This window comes from Dunckerocampus dactyliophorus, chromosome 1 (genome assembly GCF_027744805.1).
Source record: "Dunckerocampus dactyliophorus isolate RoL2022-P2 chromosome 1, RoL_Ddac_1.1, whole genome shotgun sequence".
NCBI classification, from domain to species: Eukaryota; Metazoa; Chordata; class Actinopteri; order Syngnathiformes; family Syngnathidae; genus Dunckerocampus; species Dunckerocampus dactyliophorus.
In genome coordinates, this window is record NC_072819.1 from 32121602 (window position 1) to 32148518 (window position 26917).

General features: G+C 41.4%; 2 protein-coding genes and 1 long non-coding RNA gene across 3 annotated transcripts; 2 read left to right on the plus strand and 1 right to left on the minus strand.

Moving 5' to 3' along the window:
* LOC129191081 (uncharacterized) lies at window positions 1-14234 on the plus strand. The gene is made up of 4 exons (XR_008573139.1): window positions 1-159; window positions 476-566; window positions 13585-13769; window positions 13932-14234. It is a non-coding gene; the product is annotated as an uncharacterized LOC129191081 (long non-coding RNA).
* wnt1 (wingless-type MMTV integration site family, member 1) lies at window positions 9337-18826 on the minus strand. Its single transcript, XM_054794071.1, has 6 exons — window positions 18762-18826; window positions 13897-14091; window positions 13623-13742; window positions 11526-11779; window positions 11009-11274; window positions 9337-10923 (listed from the first exon to the last, which is right to left on the minus strand). The coding sequence occupies exons 3-6, from the start codon at window positions 13721-13723 to the stop codon at window positions 10432-10434; spliced, it is 1113 nt and encodes a 370-aa protein (XP_054650046.1). The 5' UTR covers window positions 13724-13742; window positions 13897-14091; window positions 18762-18826; the 3' UTR covers window positions 9337-10431.
* wnt10b (wingless-type MMTV integration site family, member 10b) lies at window positions 18186-26287 on the plus strand. The gene is made up of 4 exons (XM_054794058.1): window positions 18186-18349; window positions 18813-19075; window positions 24071-24513; window positions 25383-26287. Exons 1-4 carry the CDS (start codon window positions 18273-18275, stop codon window positions 25881-25883), a joined length of 1284 nt encoding a protein of 427 aa, XP_054650033.1. The 5' UTR covers window positions 18186-18272; the 3' UTR covers window positions 25884-26287.
* Window positions 26288-26917: the final 630 nt, after the last annotated feature.

Here is a 26917-nt window from a genome sequence, read left to right on the forward strand (position 1 = left end):
TTTGAAATACTATTGAGAAACTTATAATATCTATTTATGTATCTGTACTGTACAGACTGAACACGGAAATGAAACCAATACAATATTTGCCCCACTAGATGGAAAGACGACAACTAAGTTATTATAAAGACAACAAGAAAACACCATCTACCAGAGCAGGTAGGTACCTGCCCTCACAAGAAGGAAGGAAGGAAAATATTTGTGTTATATTCTCCCTTTACATCTGTAAATTTCTAGTTTTTCTGACGCCATTAAGGTTAGCATTGTCAGTTTGACCACTAGATGGCAGTCGAATAAAGTATACACAGCCCCTTGCGTGCAATCAATCAATGGCTTCACCTCTTGAGGGTTTGGTTTCTTAGCAGCAGTTTTCCGTCAGAAATGGTTTCATGAAGATATTGTATTGGATCTCATTAGATTATAGAGGTGTCCTGAATGTTGTGACCATTGAGTGCCATGATCACCCTTTCCACAGGGAATGGCATCTGCAGTCAAGACAAAGGTGATGAACAAGAAGAATAAATGGTGACCAAGAGACCCTAAAAGCAGGAGACCTCTAAATGAAGGTATGGACTCGTACGAAGAGGACACAAATAAGTACAAACACACGTACTACACGAGACCAGCCAGTAAAAAGCAGTTTTCATTCACCTGACAGCGCCGTAGTTCTGCAGTTTTAGTTAGTTTTCTTTATATAAACAAGCAAGAGCATTGGAATTATTGTGCCTGATATTTATGTGGTGATCCACCTACATAATTCCAAAAGTTATTGGGTTAGAATGGTGTAACAAGTATGTTTATTTTAGCAAATTGCAGCGGTATAGAAAATGGGTAGCAAATTGCCTAAATGAACACATTTAAACATCACAGCACATGTGGCCTTTGCAGCGTGTATCAAAATAAGATGATAAGTCAGGGCCCAGCCTGATTTTTTTTTCAGGGTGCAACATGTATTGAAAAGGCAGCTGGCCAAGCTTTTAGCATCTCTCCAGCTCTGGAAGCAATTAGCGATAAAAGCTGTGTGAGTCTGTTACACAGAAACAAGACCGAGTCGAAGTGAGCAGTGTACATTTGAGAATGTGACACCAAGAAAATATGCACATTTTAGCGATGGAGAGAATGCAAGACTGGAGAGGTTGATTTATGCAAGCCATTCCCGGCATTCATGTAGTTGGGAAGATGTGTGGCTCCTGTGGTTGGCTGTCCCTTCTGTCACTGTGGCCGTAAAGACACAATTGCCAAGAAAAATGTCTTCTGCCAGATGATTTGGATAATGAATGGGGCTGCTGCAGGAATGATTCAGACGTGCGTGCAAACACAAACAAACATGCACGGTTTGGCTATTTGTGGTGAAGGATTCCCATATTGTGGTTGTGTGACATGACACACACACTCTGTGACACACAGGGGAAGTGATGTCACACCATGTCGATTCCAATGATGTGCTTGTCACATTGGGTGAATAAGTGCTATCTATACTTGCATGGCTGTGAACAGGCACATGGGGCATCAGTATGTGAGTGCATGTGTGTTTTTGAGCCGGCGAACCAGTGACACAGGAATGTGTCATAGTCCCTGCAAGCCACTCAGCTGCCAAAGTGCAGCAAATAAACATTCCTTCACTGCTGTGTCAGTTCTGAGCCTTCGCCCACTCCTCCTGTAAAACCCAGCTTGTAATTAAAACCAAAAAATAATTTTGTTCCTAGTCGTATTTACCAGATTAGAAAATGAGGGTATTCTGCGAAGCGAGTTTAGTAGGTTAGCTGTGTTGAGTGTAAAGCCAGACTTGTCTGTTCAGCGAAGGTAGATCTCTTTTAAAGCAGGTGTGTCAGCATGGTAACTTGGGCTAAACTCCCGACCAGGTTATGTCCAGGCTTTCAGCTTAAAATTGGCTATGGAAGTGCTTGAAAGTGCTACTGTTTCGCTGTTTAACTAATTCGGAGATGCTGTCACCATTTATTGAAAACCTACGTAGCCCCCGGGGGGACATGGAGAGAATTTTTTTTTTTTTTAAAGAGTATTCCCTGATGATATTATCCATCTATAAGTGAGATAGATTTTCAGCCGAGGGAATACGCTAGATATGCTCACCTTTTGAGTGGAGCACCAGGAATAAAATGTAATATGAAATATTAATATTTAGGCCAATGTTAGCAGACGTATATGTCACAGCAGTCCTTGTGTGAGTACTCAGCCCGTTAGTCTTCTTATATTACAATATTTGCTGGTGGAATAAGCACTCTGACGTATCAATCAACCGGAAGAAAACACTTCTTTATTATAACAAGAAAAAAAAAAGTCACAAATGAAAAAGGTCGCCACAACACACCAACACTGCCATCTAGTGGTCACAATGAGATACAGCATTTGAAATATTTGAAATATTTGAAAATATTGACATTTTTTCAAAGATGAAAAAACACAGTTGTTGCTCCAATTTACTTATTTATTGTTTAAATGGACAAGTTAATATGTCAAAGCTGTGCCATGCTGAAGATTGATAAATGAAAAGACTGGTAGGGTATAGTTAGTGTAATAATCAGCGTTAACTTTCACATTAACACGCTGCATGATGACGTGCCAACGGTCCTACCTCGCTCTGTTGGCGGCAACAGTGTTGCTTTTAGCAATCATAATCTTTTGGGGACTCTCCATAATAACTACTTGCTCATCTTGAATAAAATACACTAGCTGGGATCGCTTCACTTTTTAGCGGAAGCAGACTAATATGATGTCAAACGCCCCTTTTTATGTGAATGCGCACTTAGCACAAAGCCGAAAACCGGATTTGACAATGTAAGTTTATAATCACCGTCGTGGGACCAATTAAGTCTGGTTGCAGATTTTAGGTTCTACTGAGCTGCATCTTGAGCACAAAGCCTGGGTTGGTTGAGCCACTTTCGCAGAATACCGCCAACGGCTTGGTGCTGTTTGTTGACTCAAAAATGGCGTGTTGCGATCCTGTCAGTGTCAAGGTAGACCAGCTGCAAATGCAGTGATCACTTAAAGGTGCTGTCTGTCATGGTTAGGTACTGCAATGGCGGCGATAGCATTCGAACGTCCAATCTTCCACCCACTTCCTATTCAGCCATGACGTCTAATTGTCTTCTAATTGCTTATCTGAGACTGCGTGTATTGTGACTAAGTGACAGCTATTAACGCTAATCCCCATTTTCGGGCCGAACGACAATGCTCATTCAGTTTTATTTGTAATTGTGAAGAATATGGACATTTTTTGGCCAGTCTGTTCTCTGAAACCACAATTGGTAACATATGCTAGCCAGTGGTGGTGTTTTTATATAATATATTTCAATGATGCACAAATCATACTGTACTCATTATGAATACTACTGTACAGTATACAGTATAAGAAAACTTCACATGAGTATGTAATGGAGTGTTTATACCAATTATAGTATATTCTGCTGTACAAATGCGACCATAAATGTTGTTGTTTTTGTGATCTTTTTCCACAGCAGTTATTTTGATTGAAAACAGTGATTGATTTGAAAAGAAGGACAGATGCATGTGTTAGCAGTAACATTAAGTAGAGCCCCATTCTATTTTGGTTTAAGTGAGGCTGGTTCCAGTTGGAAAGGAAGGTACAGTATACCAAACACTTTAGGTTTTTTCTTGTTTTACCTGTTTATTTTTTTCTAGACACAATTTCTTATTCAATAGCTCTCAACTTTTGGTACTGTATGTACGTATGTATGTATGTATGTATGTATGTATGTATGTATGTATGTATGTATGTATGTATGTGTGTATAGTTGTTAAAATATTTGTTGTTCCGCTGTAAATGTATTTATTGAATTGTTGTCATAGTAAAATACACTACACACCTGTAGGGGGAGCCCTAGATCAACAACAATAACAAAACATTGGAAAGTATATGATCAATTATCAACCAGTCCAGGGTGTACCCCGCCTCTCGCCCGATGTTCGCTGGGATTGGCTCCGGCATACCCCCGTAACCCCTCGTAAGTATTAGCGGTATAGAAAATGGATGGATGGATGACCAATTATCAATCGTTTTTTTCAAATTATGAAAAATATTTACTGTCAGCTGCAACTGATTTGATGGTAGAAAACATTTAAAAAATGTTTATTTTGGGATGAAATCATAACCCAACAATGTTCAGAACAGCTTAACATCAAATTCCACATGTTCAGCACAATAAAATAATCAAAGTCAGTACATACAATCCATATTCCTGTCTTCAAAACAAGTAAGATATAAAAAGATCAAAGATATGACATATAAAATAAGTCAAATAGTTTGTGGTAATTAAACATCATTTTTGTTTTGGCAATAACGATGAAAGCGTGTTTTTTGAATAGCCAGTGCTACATCCCTCATAATCACCAGTTGAAATGCTCAATATTGACATTGTTAGGGATATCCCACATGCCGGTATTGTCCAGCACTTTCTCTTTCATTTTTCTTAATATAGACAGCAGCTCTTTCCTCAAACTAATGTCTGGTCACAACTCATGTAATGAATGAACACATTGTACTTCTTTTACTGTGATGCCATCGGATGCACTGTTTGTACTAAATAAGACAAATAGAGAAATATGCAATGTAAGTTATAGAAAAAGTGCCATATTTATTTTAAACATTTTGTCTCACAAAAATCGTTTTAAAAAATCATGACCAATAGTAAACAAAAATAACATGTTCTCCTACTATCAACACGTAGGGTTAGTCTTAATAAATTCACAATTGAGAAAGCTGCAAATTTCTATGTGGCACAAACATCCATATAAGAACAAAGTAAAGTGCAAAGGTATGAAACTCTGGACTAATACCATCAGTGAAATTATACATTGGTCTTATTCAGCATGTCATCGCCGGACGTTTTATTATTTTGCTGCATGAACGAAACAAACTGGAAATATTGTATTGTATTGTATTGTACTTTATTTATCCCACAGCAGGGAAATTCACTTGTTACAGCAGCAAGCAAGATACGCAAGTAAAGAATACATATTGACTACAACATGGTTCAGGTGGTGCAGGTGTTGTAGAGCCTGACAGCGGTCGGTATGAAGGACCTGCGGAACCTCTCCTTCTTACACTGTGGGTGTAACAGTCTGCTGCTGAAGGAGCTGCTAAGGGAACCCACAGTGTCATGTCGCGAGTGTGAGGTGTTGTCCATGATGGATGTCAGCTTAGCCAACATCCTTCTCTCCCCCACTTCACGCCTCCCCATATTTACAATCCAAAAGTGAAACTTGGAAATAATTCACTCACGCAGACAAAGCAAGCTCATTGCTGTGTGGACCACATTGTCGCTTGGGCGCCAGTATACCGTACCAGTAATACCGATATGAACCAGTATCTCATTTTAACGCCATTATCGGCCGACCGATATTAGCGTAATGAGATATAGAGATATTGATTCATATTGGTATCCTTTTTTGGCTTTTTTTGCAGATTATTGGACATCATTATCAGTACTTACACACACACATATTCACGCCCATTGGCTGTTGTTCCAGTTTCTTGTAGGCCTATTTCATGTTGTCAGACCTCACTTTAGCCTGTGGATGCTCCTTGTTGCTGCATGTTGTTGACATTCCATTGTCCTCCATCAACACATCACTCCTGGTCAGTTCCTGTGGAGCCGAAATGTTACTTGAAGTGAGTCGTGCTTTGTAAATGACTGTAGTTTTCAAGCATATAAAGTCTTTCATTATTTCTGTGGCTTATTTAAAGTATGCCATATTAATAAAATAGATCAATTAGTGGGAGTGCTGTGAGCGAATGTTGACATCCATGTACACAACCTATTACGCACATTAGAATACAGTATTGTCTCCCTCCCAGCTTCACTGCACACACAGCTTGTTTTCTATCCTGCGCCACAGGGGCACCGAGCCTGACCACAGACATCGTACGGATTGCTCAGCGTGGTTGAGTGGTCCATTCACATTCCGACTCTGATTCACTTTGTGCAGAAACCCTTATAACAAAAAAACTCTAGTTTGAGAGTGTGTGGGGGTTTAGCAGACAGCAGTAAGAGTTGGCTCCCCTAAATCAGCGCTCTTCATCCTTATTGCTTTTACCGCCACACTGGGAACACTTGAAGCCAAAGTGTCGTGTGCATGGGTGTATGTATTGAATCCGGAGCAGATTGACCCCTGCCCGTGTTGCATTGGGTGGCAACGCTCACTCTCCTGTGTGGTCGACTGTGGCAGGTCGCTGGATGATGAAGTGATGGAGATGTTAGGAGGCCACGGTCATTGTGATGCTGCGTGGCTGTTACTCTGGAACTGCCATCTGCCGAAAAGGTCAGTTGCTAGGGGATGATTCTCCTGGACCGTGGCTGCCTCGCAGCTGCTGCTGCCTGCACACCCATAGACACACACACACACACACACACGCGAAGACAACCACACAGACACAAATGAACACAAAAAGTATGTGTTCAGTTTGCTGTGGAAACTTAACTACGTACTACTGTATGCACATACAGTATCTCATATAACTGAGTACAATCCTTACATTTAAGCAACCGTTTTATTGTGTGTTCTCGGGGGACTTTAGAAATGAAACTTGGGTATACCGTAGAGTAGTCAGCTTGTACAGTATAGCAGTATAGATTCAGTGTCCTCTGTAAATAAATCAACACACCATTATTGTCAATAATGATCAATTATCAACACACAGCCATTATTGTCAACACAGGTGAGCACACCTCATAGTGAACTTGTTGAAATTATGTCCAAAGTGTCAATATTTAGTATGAGTACCAATTATTTTCTAGCACTGCCTTAATCTGTTGGGACATGAACTTCACCAGTGCTGCACAGGTTACTGGAATCCTCTATACTTCTCCATGATGACATTTGGGTTCATTTATGGAGACATACTTGGTCACTCCTTCACCTTCACCTTTAGCTTCCCCAGCAAGGCACTTGTCATCTTGGAAAAGTTTCGCAAGGGGGTGCATTATATTCTGCTTCACAATATCACAGTGCATGTCGGAATTCATGTTTCCCTCAATGAAACGTAGCTCCCTAGTGCCAGCAGCAGTCATGCAGCCCCAGACCGTGACACTACCACCACCGTGCTCGACTTTAGGAAATACACAACGATCTTGGTACTTACTTGTGTTGCCAGCTATTTAGACAATAATGGCTTTGTGTTGAGTCATTTTCAGTAGGCAGTAAATGTATACTGCTATACAAGCTGTACAACGACACCACCAATAAGGTAAATCCAAATTTCAGTTCTACAGTACAGTATTGTCCCTTGAGAAGATCTACTGTAATCAAAAATGGTTGCTTGAAATGTCTCCAAGCAAATTCTCCATGAGTACTTAATTGGTGTTCCAGCCATGACAATCCCATCATTCATTCCAGTCCTTAAAGTTCATAGCTTACCATGTCCTTCACATCCACTGTCAGCCGCCCATCATTCAGTGTGGCGACCCAAACCAACTTTGGAATTCTCTTCACCCGTACGTCCTTCAAATTGGAGCCTACTCCACCCAACAGGCAAATATGCTTCCATGATTTAGGGAGGAATTTTAATGCGAAACTGCTGCTCATCAGCTGTGATATAACTGCTCAAGCATGAGTCATAAACACCTTTTAGATGTAAAAAATATCACGGTCTGGATTGGACTGTGTTACAAGGAAGTGATAGAGTTTCATTGGGATATTGAAACTAATTTTTTCATCTAATTGTTTTGTTTTCCCCGTCACTTTTTTACACTTCCTAAGTCTCAACTTCTCTGGTCATCTAATAACAGTTTAGTTGTTTTGGACGGCGGCCTTTTCACCACGGCTGCCTGCTCGCCGCCTGGCAGGCCCATGTGTCAAAGGTGGCTGCAGCAGAACAGACTGTGGGAACAGCCGGTTAGCCTCTGCTGGTCCCCTGCTCCCCAACCAGAGGGGCAGCCATCAATCCCAGCACTCCCCCTGCCCCTGTACACACACTGCAGCACAAACACACAAATGCCCAACCAAACACACACACGCACAAAAAGCCTCACACTTGTTCCCAATAATCCTCGGAAGCAATTTCATCTCGACTCGGGTGGCGGCCCTTTGTCGCCGGCCCCTTCAATCTTTCCTTATTAACTCTCGCTTTGTCCTGCATCCGAGCTTCTGGACTCATCTCTCCGACATTCCGATCGGAGCTGCTCCCAGCACTCCCGGGCAACCTCCATTCGCTAATCCCGTCGCCTTCCCCCGCCGCTGCCCCACCCCGAGGAACTCTTAGTGCTTTTTTTTTTCAAACCTGCCGATCACCTACTTACACAGTAAGGTAGGAGCATTAACTCCATTGCTTCTCTGAAGGTTGGAGTGTAAAGGCGGGGTGGATGAAGTAGGAGGCGGCCACAAAGTGACTCCAGCCCAGACAATTAGAACAATGAGCCGGGCCTGTAGGGTGCTAACTCGCTGCGTCACGCCTGGACGGTGGGGTATTTTGTCAGTTTAATGAATTGTCCATCAGGCCAGGGCCACGTCAGGCTGCGCAGGGAGAGGCCAGCAGGGACCCAGACACTAAGTCGGTATTTATTACACTGCCTTTGTCACTAATTGAGCTAATTATCACTGACTCCTCAGCAATCCCACAGGCATCACCCCCTCCTCCCCCTCCAGTCTCTCACCCCTCCTACACTCCCACCTCACTCTCATGCCTGCCATTTGAACTCTGCCGCCTCCCTTTCTTTCTTAAAGTCATCCTTTCTCTTCACCATCACATTATATATTTTTTTCTCTCTTATGCTCTTTATTTTTCTCACAATCAAATGTATTGAATGACCCACGATTTGGCCCTAAATATCCGCTTACTCTCACCTGTAGAGACACATCCCACCAATGCCCACTTTATTTCTGCTTCTTTGCAATTCCCTGCACATACAAAGCAGCAACTTCTTCAATTTTTCTTTCATTTGCTGCCCTTTGATGGCACTGTGGCCGGCCTCCGCTGGTGACACTGGCTGCTCCTGTGAAGGCAGAAAAGCTTTGGTTCGTAGTGTTGCCAGAGGTTGGAGGGTTTGGTGTTTAGACTATTGAATACTGTAAAATGAAGCAAAACATTCAATTCAGTGTGGTGCTGTTTGAGATCATTGTAAATGTGGCTGGATAAGCTGGGTCTTCTTCAGTGGAGAGCACAGATGCATAGATGTTTTGTGAGCTTTGGTGCTGCTGTTAATAGGATTAAGCACAGGACACCCAGGGACAGACTTCTGTCTTCACTTGGCTGGGTGGGAAAAAAAACAACAGCACCCCCAAAACAAAATATGAACACAAACTAATTGAAAATATAGACTTTATTGTTCTATCATACAACACAAATCAAAATACCACCTACGTCATTTTTATCCCCTAAAGAGCATCACCTCGTACATCTTGCTATAGCAGTATAACAATCCTTACAAATAAATATTTTTATATTTACACTGATGAAAAGGTGTGTATTCAGTGCATGACAAAAACACAAGTGGTGCTCGCCCTTTCCTTTTAAGAGTTTTATGTCAGCTAAAGTACTTTAAAAAATAGATAATAAAAACATGAACAAAGAAAATCAAAATGAAAATATTGACTTGAAAGTAATTAAATTGTCTCTGATGGGATGCATACTATTCAGTCAACCAAGCAATGACATCATTATAAATATATTCATATAGTATTTTGATATTTACAGCATTTTGGTTCTCTTAGCGGATGCAGTGTGATTTCTGCTTTATTCTTCAAAATAAAGTCATTACTTCTGACGAGTCTTGTAGTTTTAATCAGGTATGTATCATTTTCATTGCATACCTCAGGGTTAGCCCTTGTATTAAACATGCTGAGATTATGCAGAGATAGTCAGTGTAACGATAATACATTCAAATCCACAAGAGTTGGTCAGTTTCTGTTTTCCTTGGTGGTAGCAGTCTCTGTCATTTAGCATCTGGACTGTGTTGCAGTAAGTCAAAGGAGCAGATTGTGGTTGAGGTGTAGGTTCAGCTACATATGAAATCTGAAGAAGAAGGGACAAAGTGGTGGGGACCACCAGCAACCACACTCCATGTTAAGAGATTTCATTGAAATAAATCAAACTTTTGTAGAAGAAATAACAAATTGTGTAACCCTTCTCATGTGAAACACCATGTCCAGTAATATAGAGATGATGTCTACCTGGCTACACCTCTTCCACATCCTGAGGCATACCTTTGAGCATTAAAGATAAGGAGCTAGCATGTACACTCCTTCTATACCCTGTTTGTATATTTGTGCATTTTTTTCATTGATTGACTTTTTGGGTGATTCCCTGTCAGTGTACCTGCCTCAAAGCTTTTCCAGCTTCTATTTGATAGCAACCACCTGTATATTTGTGATTTCCTTTGCCAGCTATTTCATTTTTAAGACGTTCTGATTCTCATATGTCTAAATAATCCCCACCTCAAGTATTCACCGACATAATCATAGACACTGATGTAACGTTCGTGTACTGGTGCAGTTCAGGCAGCTAACGTGACAGCACCAGTGGAATGTGCAGTTGCACCGCTCCGTGATGCTCTCGGCCCTGGTCTTAAACCCGCGTCCGCAGCAGAGTAGTTCACATCCATCCAGGCCTGGCGAAGAGCTGTTGCATGCTCTACCCAAAGTACCCAAAGTGCCAGTTTTGCCATTATAGGAGCAGAAGTTTGGTGATTTTTCAAAGTAGACCAGGTCCATGGCGGAAGGGGGTTTATGAGCCGGGTTTTCAGGTTCCAGGTGGCGAGGATCTGCTCTGTGTGAGGCACGGTTGCTGCCCTTGTTGGCGTAAACGACTCGGGATGCACCGTCGAAGCGGTCCTTGAGGAAGTCTCCAACGGTGCGGAAGCTTGGTAGGCGCATCCAGCAAGTGCGTACGGTGCAGGAGCCTGACATGCCGTGACACTTGCACTCCTGCCGCATCTCTGAGGACACCGTCTGCACGGAGAGGAGACCCCATTCACTACCACTAATCACTATTCAAGTACTGTACTTGCAAAAGAAGACATAGTCCATTCCATACCATTCTGCCCGCCTCGTTGTTGTGCACATTAGTGAGGTAGCGCAGATCTCGTCCTCTCTCGCTGGAGTCCACAAACTCACGGCTGAACATCCTGCCAAAGTCCACATTATCACTGCAGCCTCCCCAGTGCCAGTCCGGTCCCCCTGAACCTCTGCGGCGGTAATCGCACGTGCATGATTCAATGGCACCTTCTGAACAGGAGCGAGCCACAGCATGGGTCACGCCTGCACTGGTGATGGCAAATACAAAGGCTGTCTCTCTGCAACCTGAAAGAAGTAAGACTCGCCATCAAAACCTGCATCACAACCCCAGGCTGGGAGAAATCCACACAGAAAGTCTGCAGCTGAGATTCAAACTACGAAGCCTATGAGGCAACAGTGCGCACCACTGGTCCACTATCCTCCCATATCAGCAATTACTGTACATGTTTAATGAAAATGGCATTTTTATATGAGCAAGGGATTTTCATTCATCCTCCCCAAATTGGTCCGGAGATGGAGAGATGAGAGAGACTTACCACGGTTGACAATTTTGCCAAATATTGCTGGGCTGTGGGTGGTTGGGCAGTTCCAGCGGCGGTTGCGGAACTGCCACTTGCACTCCTTTATGGCTGTGTGCAGTCCAGCAGTGATGGCGTGCAAGATGCCAGGATTCTGCCGAATCAGCCGACGCTGGCGGCGACTCAGCAGGGCCAGGCTCGGATCCAGGACCAACTGCACATTCTTGGAATTGGTGAGAAGGTTGGATGAGGAGGCCACGTTGACAATGCCCCTGTATGGCAAAGAACAAGTGAAACCAACAGTCAGAATTGCAATTGGTTTAGTTTTTATGGTGTAGTTAAATAACAGGCAATATTATTATTATTACTTATTTTATTTCATAATTATTAGAATATACTAGTGTTTAACCTTGCACAGAATAAAATTAAACATGACCTCTGGGTTTATCATCCAAATAAATCAATAGTTCTCCCTATTCACACATACATTGTATGGACAAAAGTCTTGGAGCACACCTCTCTTTCTTATGGTTAGGGCTAGCCCCTGAATTTGAATGCTTCATCTTACCAAGGCATTTTGGACAATCCAATTTTTGCCAAAGGTGTCCAAACTTTTATCACCCAACGGCTGCATACAGAAAAAAGGAAGGAGGCAGGGGCCACTTTCAGATTCTACATCCCAGGTTCCCAAAGTATGGTACGAGTACCCCCAGGGGTATGCAAATTTCCCAGGGGGTACAGAAATAAAAATTGTGACTATATTGGTGTCTGAAAGCCTAACACTGAGTTACGCAGTGTGCTTGAATGCCCCATCATGTGACTAGAACCTGCACAGCACAGGGCAAAAGAAAGGAGACAGACAGAAACATGTTCATTATTCTGTTTCTTATGTAAACATATAAGTATGTTTGTATATAATTACTCTTAAATCATTAAAATATAATACATGTAATGATAATGTATATAATAATTCATTAACTATGTCAACCAGATGCAGACACTGATTTGTTCACTAAGTGTGCAGTAGTACAGGGTACATGACTTCAGGTCATGTCTGAGGGGTATGGAACAGTGAAACGTTTGGGAACCACTGTTCTACGTCTTTCTTTTATTTAACACATAAAACAATAAAAATGCGTGGGTCACGATAAGCTAAGCATTTAAATATATTGAATTAAAATGATATCCTAGACCACGTGTTTAATTTGTCAATATACCTGACCATGCTTTTTTAAAAATGTATTTTAATGTCAACAATCTTTGATATATAGTGATAATTGTCTTTTTTTATCGATTACCAGCTGAGGGCGTAGCTGAGTTGGATTAATGGATGTTATTATCCTTTTTTTTTTTGGATAAAAATATTTTTTTTAAAGCCTTGTCATTTCTGGAACCCACATATTAATTATTCTAGAACACTGTGTCTTCTGTGCATAAAAACAGCAAGGATGCTTCCAAAACCCGGCCAACCTAAAATTCGTAGCCAATTAAACAACCTAATTAAAAAAAAATCATTGCAAAAAAAATCCATCCATCCATTTTCTGTGCCACTTAATCCTCATTAGGGTTGCGGCTGTATGCTGGAGCCTCTCCCAGCTGACTTTTGGGCGGAAGGCGGGGCAGTGCAAAAAAAAAAAAAACTCCACCGAAACCATCTAATGTCTCCTTACGTGTCAAACAATTGTGCACTTGTTTGATGAGCCTTGTCTTTTGGGATTTCACTTGGCAATTAAATGAGTTCAGATTTTAATGTATTCCACGTTTAACTTAGAAAGTATTTTTCTTGACACAAATTGTCCAAAGGAAAGAGGGGGAAAAATGCTAGAAAATGACAATATCATAAATGCCAGTCTACAGTGTCAATTAATGCACTTAAATGGCAATGAATTGAACAGTTTAAATAGATATCCTATAGATTGGAAACAGACAAGCTCGTGTGGTTGCCTCTTTTTTTTTAACTGAACAAAATTTCCTACAGTGCCAAAACTAGCACATTATTACTTAGAGCCCGCAATAAAACTATGTTGCATGCATGTCGGAGGGTTCCTCTGTCTGTTTTTTCTGTCTTCACATGCAGCAGGATGCAGAGAAGCGCTGATGGGGACATGCACTCACCACCACCGGCCGCTGTTGTTGACCGCCCCTGTGCCAGACAGCGACGACACCAGTAGGATGCATGCGGCTTTCACTCCGAGCAGAAGCGCCAAACTCCTCATGTCGCCCTCGGTCACCTTGCTGGAAAAGATTTTCAATGAATTTGACGTAAGCGTTGCAGAAGCATGCCTGTGTTTCTTCCACAAATTAGAGACACAGTGAATATTTTTAATAGATTCTCATCAATATTACTATTAATGATGCATCTTTCTGCAAGGTGCAAGCATATACTCACTAGTCCCCTAACTTGACTTGAATGGATGTTTGCAGGATGAGGTGAAGAGTCCACGCATGTGAGGATGCTGCAGTCCTCACAGTGTCCCTTTGAGTGATGCTCTGCACGGTGCGTGGAACGCGTGGGACAGTCCCGCAGACTTGATCCCCTCCGTGGTGACACCAGATAGGCAACACATTCTTCTCTTATTGAGTGCTACAAGGGGGAATAAAAAAGGGATTTGCTGCTCACATCTCCCTCTGTCTTTTTTTCTCTCTTCCTCGGAGCCTTTTCAATAGGATTGGAGGGAGGGATAGTTAATGCTCTTCATAGGGCGCACAATGAATAAGGAAACACAACTGTGCAGAAAAGAGAGAGAGGCGGGGGGAAGGGGCAATCCGTGTTATATTGCGCAATTTTTTTGCGGAATCTCGCGGTCACCATCCAATCCATGTTGGAATGTTTTCTCATCTAGCCCCATGCACGCAGATTTGCAGAGAAGGTGATGTTCTGCTGCAGATGTGTGGCTCCAAGCTGGTGTTATACAGCGCAATATGAGCCATCCAGAAAAAAAATGCCCTTTTTAAACCAGTGGTTGGATTCGCCAACTCCCTAACCACATCTCCTCCTCTCTGCAGCGTTTATAAATGCGCTCTCTCTCTTCCTCTCATTTTGGGCCAGCTTTAGTGTAATTACTGCACCTATGCACCAACACTTGCAAGTGTCAAAGTTATGAAGTGTGCAACGTTCTGCGGCCTTGTTGAAGTTTTAGAACATTTTTAAGATGCAGGGGATTAAATACAGTATCCAATCACATGTTTGATGTGATGGACCTGCTGCAAAAAGAGAGGACTAAAAGCCATTTCAAGCATCTCGGCTTGCAGATTTCCTTCGATGCAAGTGTGAGCCCGCGTCTTCTTAGTGTGTGTGTGTGTGTGTGTGACACTTATCTGCCAATTTGCATACTTCCATATTAGTGTTGCAGTGATGACAGTAAAAAAAAGGAAGTGGGCTTTTGTAAAGAGGCTTTAATGACAGCCAGCCTACATTTATAGTGCGAGCCTATATGAAGGTGCTCAAATGGGTTTCCTGGAGCAGTCATGCGACACCGAGCAGATTAGCTCCAATCCGGATAAAGGGGGGGAGCCTTTTATATACAAATCAACTTCAAATCACTTTTTAAGCCACTTAGATATACACGCCAAGGCAGAATGCTAATGCACTTTTCATTGCTGCAGCTTAGGGAATGGAAGGAGATTAGATCAATTGGTGTCACTGTGCTTGCCGTGTTCGAGGGGGGTTTTAACTTAATTTTATGTGAAGGTGTGCATTCATAACTCTCCGTACTGTTCTTTAGAGCAAACCTATTTCGTGTAGGCTGGTGACGATTCACTGCTTAATTTGAATTATTGGAGATGCAACATCAGGCATACTACACCTGCTCGTTTTTAAATGACAACTCATTAAATCTAGGGATGCATCGCAGTCAAATTCGAATGAATCCCTAATGCTATTGAACTATATTATTCCCCCTAATGTATGCATTCATTGAAATAAAGACTTTGGAATGACAAAGTGAAGTTGTCTCTGATGGAGGTGGTGGTTAGAAGGGGTGCATGGGGGGTGTATTGTCTGTGAGGAGCCGCCTGCCTGCTGCTGCCTCCCTCTCGTACAGTGGCATCTATAACCCCTCCCCTTTCATCCCCTCTCACATCCATCAATGACTCCTCTTCACTCTTTCATCAACAAAGTATACAAGCAGCATTCTTTCTGGCCGTTTAAATGCTGTCATTGATAAACATTTTCAAAATTTTGCTGCAGATGACGGCTGCGCCTTCGTGTTTGAGGAGCTGTGCTTGTGCGTAAAAGTGGAGACAAACTTTTACGCACGAACGCACGGCCTCACTGTAAGGGAAACATAAATGGGACAACTCAACAAATGTTAGGCAGAACACCTGCAACTGCATTTTTGGTTATAAAATATCATGTTTCAGGTTTTGCTTAATTGTGTTCAACTTCGTATTCGCCTCAGTTTAACGAAAATGTATTTAAAAAAAAGCTTCCTATTGAAATGATTTGCTTTAAAACCTGACTAGAACTTATACATTTTCAACAAGTAAATGTAAACATCCTGACTGTTACCCACTGCATTTTGTGTTGTGTATTTATTACGGAAATTAGAATTAATACAATTATACTTTCTTACATGACTGACTGGATTCCATTTTGTTATAGGGCTTACAGTATTATACAGTATGAATTTCAGCAGCCATTTACCGTATATTGCAGTATATCTTCTCAATCAAAAGTAAACTTGCAGTCAGTGTACAGCTTGTATAGTAGCAGATTTACTACTGAAAATGACTCAACACACAGCCATTACTGTCTAAATAGATGGCAAGTGAGTACCAAGATAATTATTTCTTGCCTACAGTAAAGCATGGCGGGGCTCCATGAGTGTTGCCAAAACTGGGGAGCGGTTCATTGAGAGAAACTTGAATTCCTACATTTATCCCCTCCCTTGGGAAACTGGACCGCGTGGCAGTTTTTCAACATGATAAGGAGCTCAAACACACCTCCAAGATGACAAGTGCCTTGTTGACGAGGTGAAGATGATGAAGTGGCCCAGTATGTTTTCAGGTCTCTCCAGTAAATGTCTCCAGTAAATCTGTACAGCTGTGCAAGCTGTACAGGGACTACTTTCATTTATACCAAAGTTCGCAATAGCTGAGACATCACAGCGTAACTTATCAGCAAAACACAAACACAGCACAGTCATGTGTATTAACAGTACATGGATTTTCTACATTTTTAAATGGTGCATTTTTTTATTCTTCTACCCAATTGAGCAGCTCCATCTTTTAGGTACTTTTTCATACCCTGAGGGGTAGGGACAGCCCGCTTGGTTCTTTGATAAAAGCAGCAGTGCTTCATTTTCGTGGGTGCACTTTCACCATGTGTACTGCAATAATATAAACAGATTAGACAAAATTCAAATAGTGTGACAAAAAGACAGTCAAAAAGACAGCCAGAAATGAACCTGTAGGTAAATATATATTACGATATGAAAATATTTATGTATGGGTATTGGGCTTTGAAACTATGAAAAGCAGAAAGAACGACATAAAATATGACAGTTTGCTTTGTCATGTGTAACCTGCCTGCTTCACACTGTCCGTTCAGGGGCTCGAACACAGGACCTTCGTAATGGGAGACGAGAGCGCTGACTGCTCGGCCAAAACCCCAGACTGTCGACTGCGCGTTCAGCGCAGCTCTTAAGGCAGAGGGAGTGAAGTTTTACCAACATACACTTGCGCAGCCGCACAGGCTGGCATCCGTTCCACATGCTTGCAAGCATGAGGCTGCTTATAAGCTCTGTCCAACAACTTATTCATATCACATAGCTGCAGTGCACCACCTTTTCCACTTGAAATATTCAACCAATGAAGCCTCACCTGTGTAGACTCCAATGCAAAAACCTGCAGTATAGCTGGGATAGGCTCCAGCATGCCCCCGCGACCCTAATGAGGAGAAGCCATATAGAAAATGGATGGATGGATGTTCATGTGTTTGTTTTTTACAGTAATACATGACATTACAGTCTAATGGGATGGGAGGGTCTCTCGCTGAATGTTCTGAACTCCTGCGAGTGTTGGATGTATTTCTGTCATTTTCTTCTTCAGAGCACAAGTGTTGGGGCTGGATCAACAGCACCTGTGCTGATTGCAGCCAAGCAGTGCATCCCATTTGCCTCAAGACATAATTAATCAACACTCAATTATGGACAATAGACAGAATGATTAAAAATGTAATTATTAGGCCCGTCCATATGAAGCATATATGGACTCATAAATTTGTTTTCATAAGACAGGTAGAATGGATAGTAGGACATTGGTGGCGTTCAGAAATACTTTCAACAGCTATTAATACTTTTTCATTACCCTACATGTGTTGGGGTCAGCTATTTCCACTTTAACACCTAAGTTGATCTCAGTTACTGTAGGTTGCGTTCACGGCCAAAAGTGTAAATTGGACTGCCTTCGACTGCTATGGTTTTGTTTCATTCATTTGAAGTAACTATGAATACTTTGTCAGTCACAAAAATGAAAGCTGGCATTTTTGTTGTTGTTACAGAGCATTGTTATGACTTAATAAACAGATGCTTTGCCGATCCAGCTTTAATAGAAGCTAATATTTTGCAAACAGCTGCCTGTGGGGCCTCCTCTTCACCTCCCTCCCTTCTCCTCCTGCATGCTCGACGCAGCTTCTCTTGCTCTCTTGTCTTCACTCTCCGCTCGTTCCGCGGCACATCGATAATAACTTCATCTTAAACTACAGTTTCTCGATAAAAGACGGGCCGTCTTTACTGGTGTTTTAATGTCACGGCGCGACAAAAAATGGAATTATCAAACAAACTGCGATTGGAAAGGTGCCCGATTTTGGCGACAGCATTGTTATTATTACCCGCGTTAACGTAAGTGCACTTGAAGATTATTCTTGTGATATTATTAAGATTAAACATGGAATTTGGCAAATGGGTTAAAAATGGTCAGCTATAAGAAAGATTTCCTCTCTGAAGACTGCACTTTTTGATTTTAATTTCAGCTTCATCTATCTATCTATCTATCTATTTATCTATCTATCTATCTATCTATCTATCTATCTATCTATCTATCTATCTATCTATCTATCTATCTATCTATCTATCTATCTATCTATCTATCTATCTATCCACATTTATTAGTAATGTTATTGGCTTAAATGTATTTTAAATGTATGTTTTCGGCTTTTTATATATATTGATATACTTTCAAGAGATCCAAAGTATGTCTACATAGCCGACCATAAAAAAACACGTTATACTCTACTTGTTTGTTTTTTTTTACCAGTGAGTTGACGGTGGTCTAATAGCACAACTTCTGCTCGTCTCCCTACAGGGTGCTGTGTAACGACATCCTCAGCCTGAAGGTGGCAGGAGATCCAGTTTTAACCCCCAACTCAGTGTGCCTGCGGCTGGCAGGCCTCAGTAATCGTCAGATGAGGATGTGTGTACGCAGACCTGATGTGACGGCCTCAGCCCTGCAGGGAATCCAGGTGGCCATCCACGAGTGCCAGCATCAGCTCCGGGACCAGCGCTGGAACTGCTCGACTTTGGAGGCCCTCGGCAGGCTGCTGCATCACAGCGACATCCTCAACCGGGGTGAGGAAGAGGGGTGAGGTGCTTTAGGGGAGGGAAGAACATTAACATTTCAATACACTTTTAAGATCCACCAACAGAGAAAACTGTAATTTCATCTGCCTTTCTATGTTCTTTGATAATTATATGGATTCAGACACAGAATGTGGATTTTTATAGGTTTTGCAACATGTACGAACAGATGTATGAATAGAATTTGATGTATAGTTTGGATTAATCAGTTGATTACCTTTTAACCATGATCTGAATCCCGATCTGGATTTACAGTGGAACCTTGGTTAACGTCATTAATTTGTTCCAGAAGTGAAACCAATGCTAACCGAATACATTTTTCCCATATCATCACAGTTTTCCAATTATAGTTTTACATGCAGAAAACAATTTGAAATGCATATAAGTCCATATAATTGATGAATGATAGGGATAAATGAGCATTTACTTTACCTTCAGTGATTCTTGCCAATGAAAGTTGCGAGTGGCAGCATTTTGATAACAAAAGTCAGAAACACTATCGAATTCAAGAAATAACGCATGACAAAACAAGAAAATGTTGTCCTTGTGCTGTCTCGCCGCATCGTAGTCTTTGGGAACAGTCTTCACTGAAGGTAAAAGTAACTTTAAATCTTCATTTAGCCCTTTCATTCATAATTTAATTGCATTTATAATTGTTTTATGCATGTAAAACTGTAATTGTAAAACCCTAAAAACATTAACATTTTTGAGAGTCAACCACTGGTGACAGCATAGACAGGCAACATACAGTAGCTGACTTCTGCTTCCGATTGCCATTTTGTTAGCAAGTTCAGTAAGAACACAGGTGGACTAATGCAGTGTATTAATAACACACCAAGATGCGTGCCATATTGTACGCTAACCGGAAACTATATGCAAACCGAGGTAAAAGTTTGGAATCCATTTTCGACGTTAACTGAAAAACGCGCTAACTGGGGTGGATGCTAACCAAGGTGCCACTGTAGATCAATTTTATAACATGGTTACAACTTTAAAAATGTCAAAATTTGGTTAAAATACAGAGGCTATATCTGGATTTGGATTGGGGTTTTTTTAAACACGGACAGAACCAGTTCTGAACCAGCTTGGATGGTGAAAAGCAAAACCCGAGAAGAGGACTGAACACATTTTGTTCAAATTTGGTGTGACCTGAGATCCAAGGGCAAGTTGAATAACTTTTGATCATGATCTGAATCCAGATTTAGTATGTTAGTATGTTTAGTATGTTTTTTTCTAACATAAGCATCATGGACGTTATTAGGTATATTTTAAGGGTGGCTTCAGCCCCCCTAAAATAGAAAGATATCTGCGTGATGTGATGTAAACAAAGAATAATCGAAGAGTAAAAGTGACTACAGCGGTGTTATTTCATGTCTACAGGGCTCTCATAATGTTAAAACCTGGATTTAGAATGTCCTAACTAGGCTTCAGCCCGCCTAAAAGGAGGACTAAGTATCAGTCTCGAAAAAATTCAAAATCTAGAATATCAGTGTACTGTACACTGTACAAAATGAGAAGGTGCCATGTACCTAGTCACTGTAAACAAATAATACGAAATATGCAGGTGTAAACTGTAGTAGTCTCGTACTATATAGGTACTAGAATAGTGTAAGTGCCTAGCAGCTGTCGATATTATCCCATCTGTCTCGTATTTTGACACAATATCTGTCAAGTTCCTTTGGACTTTAGCCTGCCTGAACTTGAGCAGGCTGAGACCATAGAGGACACGTAGTTTATTTCGCACCTCAACTATTTAAAGGAGCCTGTCATGTAAGGTTGATAACCTTAAATCAAAGAGGAATAGCATCAAATTAATAACAATAATAATTGATTAGATAGGGCTTTTCAAGACACCCAAAGTGCTTCACAATAAAGGGAACCCATTATTCATTCACTCCTCAGTCACACACTGGTGGTGGTAATCTACATCTGTATCCGCCGTTGTCCTGGGGTAGTCTGATGGAAACGTAGCTGCCAATTTGCGCCTACGGCCTCTCCAACCACCACCAAACCAAAATTACTCCTCGGTCTAATCATTGTTCAATGCTTTGTAAATAATAATCAGTATTTCCATTTAACAGTCTTAGAACCAAAAATAGTTGTCACATACCACTGGTTTCTCCGGTCTTTTTTTCATGTTTGTCACACTTAAATGTTTCAGATCGTCAAACTAATTTAAATATTAGTAAATGGCAACACAACTGAACACAAAATGCAGTTTTTAAATACAACTTTTTACTATTAAGGGAGAAAAAAATCCAAACCTACATGTCCCTGTGTGGAAAAAGTGATTGTCTCATAAACCTAATAACTGGTTGGGCCACCCTTAGCAGCAACAACTGCAATTAAGCATTTGTAATAACTTGCAATGAGTCTCTTACAGTGCTGTGTTGGAATTTTGGCCCGCTCATCTTTGCACAATTGTTGTAATGCAGCCACACTGAAGAGTTTTCGCCTTTTTAAGGTCATGTGACAGCATCTCAATAGGATTCATTCAGGACTTTGACCTTAGGCCTCTCCAAAGTCTTCATTTTGTTTTTCTTCAGCCTTTCAGAGGTGGGCTGTGTTTTAGAGGTGTTTTGGATCATTGTCCTGCTGCAGAACCCAAGTTCATTTCAGCATGAGGTCACAAACATATGGCTGGAATTTCTTCTGTAGGTTGTTTTGGTAGACAGCAGAATTCATGGTTTCATTTATCAAAGCAAGACTTCCACGGCCTGAAGCAGAAAACAGCCCTAGACCATCACACTACCACCACCATATTTTACTGTTGGTATGATGTTCTTTTTCTGAAACGTGGCGTTACTTTTACGCCAGATGTGATGGGACACACACCTTCCAAAAAATTCAACTTTTGTCTCGTCAGACCACAGAGAATTTTCCCAAAGTTCTTGTGGATCATCACAATGTTTTCTGAGACAAGCCTTAATGTTCTTTTTGTCCAGCAGTGGTCGTCTTGGAACTCTGCCATGCAGGCCCTTTTTGCCCAGTGTTTTTCTTATGGTGGAGTCATGAACACTGACCTTAACTGAGGAAAGTGAAGCCTGCAGTTCTTTGGATGTTGTTGTGGGGTCTTTTGTGACCTCTTGGATGAGTCGTTGCTGCACTCTTGGGGTAATTTTGGTTTCGCCAGCCACTCCTGGAAAAGTTCACCACTGTTCCATGTTTTCACCATTTGTGGATAATGTTTCTCACTATGGTTCGCTGGAGTCCCAAAGCTTTAGAAATGGCTTAATAACCTTTTCCAGTCTGAAAAATCTCAATTAATCTCAGTTAAGTTATATTTTAACAGGGGGGCAATCACTTTTTCACACAAGGCCATGTAGGTTTGGATTTTTTTTTCTCCCTTAATAATAAAAAGTTTCATTTAAAAACTGCATTTTGTGTTCAGTTGTGTTGTCATTGACTAACATTTAAATTTGTTCCATGATCTGAAACATTTACTAAGTGTGACAAACATGCAAAAAAAAAAAAGAAATCAGGAAGGGGGCAAAAACTTTTTCACATCACTATAGGTATCAAACATGTCACATCGGCTGTGTCATTGAAGGTGATTTTTCTTTCAAAGTTTTTGACGCTCCCTGGAAGTCACAGCACCCTTAGCAGTCCCCTATATTGCATAGTGGGCCAGCCAGCTCTGTTCAGCTCTGATTATGAAATCAGTTACATCATCATCATCATCCTATTAAGAGTTTTGAAAGACGTGTATTAACTGTATCATTATTATTGTAATAAGAATCCTTATAAGCTTTGATAACTATTAGGTATAGTCATGTATGTCAAATAAGTCAAATTTGACCTAACAATACCAGTACAGTGTTGTTGATCGAATCAATTAAGGCGAGTGAAAACTAATGTAACATAGACAAAGGGTCAGTTGCAGCAGAAACTAGAAAAGCACTCGGAGAGCGCAGACCTCCACCAAGCGCCACAGTTACCCCCTATATGGCAGAAACAACACCACACTCGTTATCATTAAGTTCACCAACAGGGAATTCAAAACTGCACTGCTGCTCGTTTACCTTTCAATCCTATAGTGACGTCATTGGTAGGCATAGTTCCTCATAGTGCATTTTTTTATGGAATTTAGCGCAAACCTTCAGTATGAGGTTAAGTTGATTAACCTTTGACCTTCCATCTGAAGCATGATTTGTGCAGTTTTCCTATGGCCAAAGACTGTTATTCACTATGGACCATGATCTTAATCCAAAATCCAAAATTTGGATTGTCTTTGTAACATGGAAATAAGAACTGAAATAAACTAATTCTGAAATTTGGTATTTACATTCAGTTTGACAAAGGACAAATTTATGGATCTATGGATTTTTCTGGATCTGGATGTTGACTTAAATCAGAACATTTCTGAATGCATTTTGGTGACATTTTCAATACAGCTGTTGTATGACCAAGGGCAAGTGATTCATTTTCAACTTTGATCCAGAACCAGAATTTGGGTTTCAATGGATTTGATAAACACAGACATAACTCAAAAGAGTTTGTCATGAGTTTTGATTTAAATTAGGTGTGCAGCTTTGGTATGACCTAAGATTAAGTTTTAACCATGATCTGAATCCAGATCCAGAATTAGGATTCGGATACAGAATATGAGGTCTCACTTTACAATAAGGTACACAAAAATACAGTAGTTACTGAGGAACTAATGAAGAACTAATGAAGAACTAATGAATAGAGTAGTTACTGAGGAACTAAGTCACATAAATTTAAAAAAGTTACTGATGAAGTAATAAAAAAATAATGAGGAACTAATGAGTAGTGGTTAGTGTTATGGTTAGGTAGGTTCGTTCCTCATTAACTACTGTAATTTTGTGTACCTTATTGTAAAGTGTTACCGATTATGAATCTGGATTTGAAGCTAGGGTTTAGTACTTGTCTACTCTTCTATGGCTGCCAAATCACGAGCGCTGTGATTGTTTTACACGTTTGTACTTGCATTAACTAGTAGTATCTTGCATTTGCTTCCACAAGGTTTCCGTGAGAGTGCCTTCTCGATGGCCTTATTATCAGCGGGTGTGGCTCACTCAGTGAGCTCGGCCTGCAGCATGGGCAAGCTGCGGGGATGTGGCTGTGAGGGCAAGCGTCGCCAGGATGATGACAAGCTTCGGCTAAAGCTCACACAGATGCAGCTGCAGACGCTGCAGAAAGGTGTACTGGGGATGAACATGGCCCACTCGCTACCCTCAGGTCCCCAGAGCAATCTGCCCGCTGACCTTCACTCCAGCCACCGCTCTGCACTGCTCAAGCCTTTTCAGGATGAGCTGACCTCCATGCAGGAGACGTGGGAGTGGGGGGGCTGCAATCATGACTTCCGTTTTGGGGACCGTTTCTCCAGGGAGTGGCTGGACTCGCGGGGAGCTTCCAGGGACATCCACGCTCGTATGAGGATACATAACAACCGAGTGGGACGACAGGTGAACATATGTTTTGAACCTTACATTGTATAGATAAAATGGATGAATGAATGGATGGAAGTGACATATTTGAATCAGTTGATCAAGTTATCTTTGAATTCTTCAGATTACCAAGACTGACTTACAGTTTAGTGGGAACAGTTTGAGGAAGGCCTCTTTTCTATTTTTTAGTATATAAGTATTTTGTAACGTGCAAAGTTCTTAAGTGCGACTGGCTGGTGACCAGTCCAGGGTGTACCCGGCCTGTCACCCAAAGTCATATGGGATAGGCTCCAGCATACCCCCGCGACCGTAATGAGGACAAGCAGCATAGAAAATTAATGAAGTTCTTAAATATAACCTTGTTAAGCACGTTGGAAATAAACAAAAACATTGACAGTGCCCCAGTACACAAAGTCCAAAGTCTATTAGTGTGAAAAAACTAGAGAGTGCTTTTCCATGGAGATGTTTTAATGGTTTTATTTTATTTTATTTGGACATACATACGTTTTACCCTGTTACACATCACATATTACAATTGGCAATTCCACATGTCCAAAAGGATTAGGAAGAACCAGAGCATATTCAATCCTACCCCTCTTCAGACATGGATAAAGTATCTATCTGTTTGACCTCAAACCCATCACCCTTCTTTAGATCAACTGACATCACAAAAATTCTGTTTGATGAATGAACAAAAATTCCCACCCTCCAAAATCTAGTAGAAAGTCTTCAACGTAGAGCGACAGCTGTAATGCCTGCAAATTCTATTCTACGCAGCTGCTGTAGTTGTAACGGACAGGCGTCCCAATGCTTTAATCTATATGGTATCCAACATTAACAAGGGGCACCACAGCGCGTCTGACCTTCTACCATCTTTCTTCACACAGATAGTGGCTGACAACGTGAAAAGGAGATGCAAGTGTCATGGCACTTCAGGGAGCTGCCAGTTAAAGACCTGTTGGCACGTTTCACCAGAGTTTCGGCTCGTAGGTTCGATCCTCAAAGAAAAATTCCTGTCAGCCATGTTGGTCAACTCACAGAACAAGAACAACGGGGTCTTCAATACTCGAATAGGGAACGGTGACCGCAGGAGAACGGATGAACTGAACGGAGGTCGTCGTCGAAGAGTATCCAGAGAGTTGGTCTACTTTGAGAAGTCCCCTGACTTTTGTGAGCGTGATGCATCCATAGACTCTGCAGGTACACAGGGACGGATCTGCAACAAAACAAGCCACGGCACGGACAGCTGCAGCTCACTTTGCTGCGGCCGAGGACATAACATAATGAAAAAAACTCACAGCCAACGCTGCAACTGTAGGTTTCACTGGTGCTGCTACGTGCTATGTGAGGATTGCCGCATCTCGGAATGGGTCAGCGTGTGCAAATAGATCACGGCACTGTCCTGTCCTGCTGCCTTGACATATTTGGGACTCAAGATGTAGAGTCCGTAACCTTCTACTGTTTTGCTCCTTGTGACTGACAGTGTGGGGTTGTTTCTTATCCTCATTGTCAGGTGTTTATTTTTTGCCTTTTGTTGCTGCTGTTAGTGTCAAAGATTGAAGAAGAGGCTCATGTCATGGTGTAGATGCTTTACTTAGTCGCAAACACAGAATTGTCAAAATGCTGCCTCACCGGCTTGTACAGTAGCAATGCATTTTAGCAGCTACAGTGGTGTGAAAACGTGTTTGCCCCCTTCCTGATTTCTTATTTTTTTGCATGTTTGTCACTCTTAGTAAATGTTTCAGACCATCAAATACATTTAAATGTTAGTCAATGACAACACAATCGAACGCAAAATGCAGTTTTAAATGAAACTTTTTATTATTAGGGGAGAAAAAAATCCAAACCTACATGGCCCTGTGTGAAAAAGTAATTGCCCCCTAAACCTAATAACTGGTTGGGCCACCCTTAGCAGCAACAACAGCAATCAAGCATTTACGATAACTTGCAATGAGTCTCTTACAGCGCTTTTGGCCCATTTTGGCCCATTTTGGCCCACTCATCTTTGCAGATGAGAATGAGAATGTTGCAATTCAGCAACATTGGAGGTTTTACAAGCATGAACCTCCTTTTTAAGGTCATGCCACAGCATCTCAATAGGATTCATTCAGGACTTTGACTAACACACTCCAAAGTCTTCCTTTTGTTTTTCTTCAGCCATTCAGAGGTGGACTTGCTGGTGTGTTTTGGATCATTGTCCTGCTGCAGAACCCAATTTTGTTTCAGCTTGAGGTCACAAACAGATGGCCGGATATTCTCTTTTTGTACACAGCAGAAGTGATGGTTCCATTTATCACAGCAAGTCTTCCAGGTCCTGAAGCAGCAAAACAGCCACAGAGCATCACACTACCACCACCATATTTTACTGTTGGTATGATGTTCTTTTTCTGAAATGTGGCGTTACTTTTACACCAGATGTAAT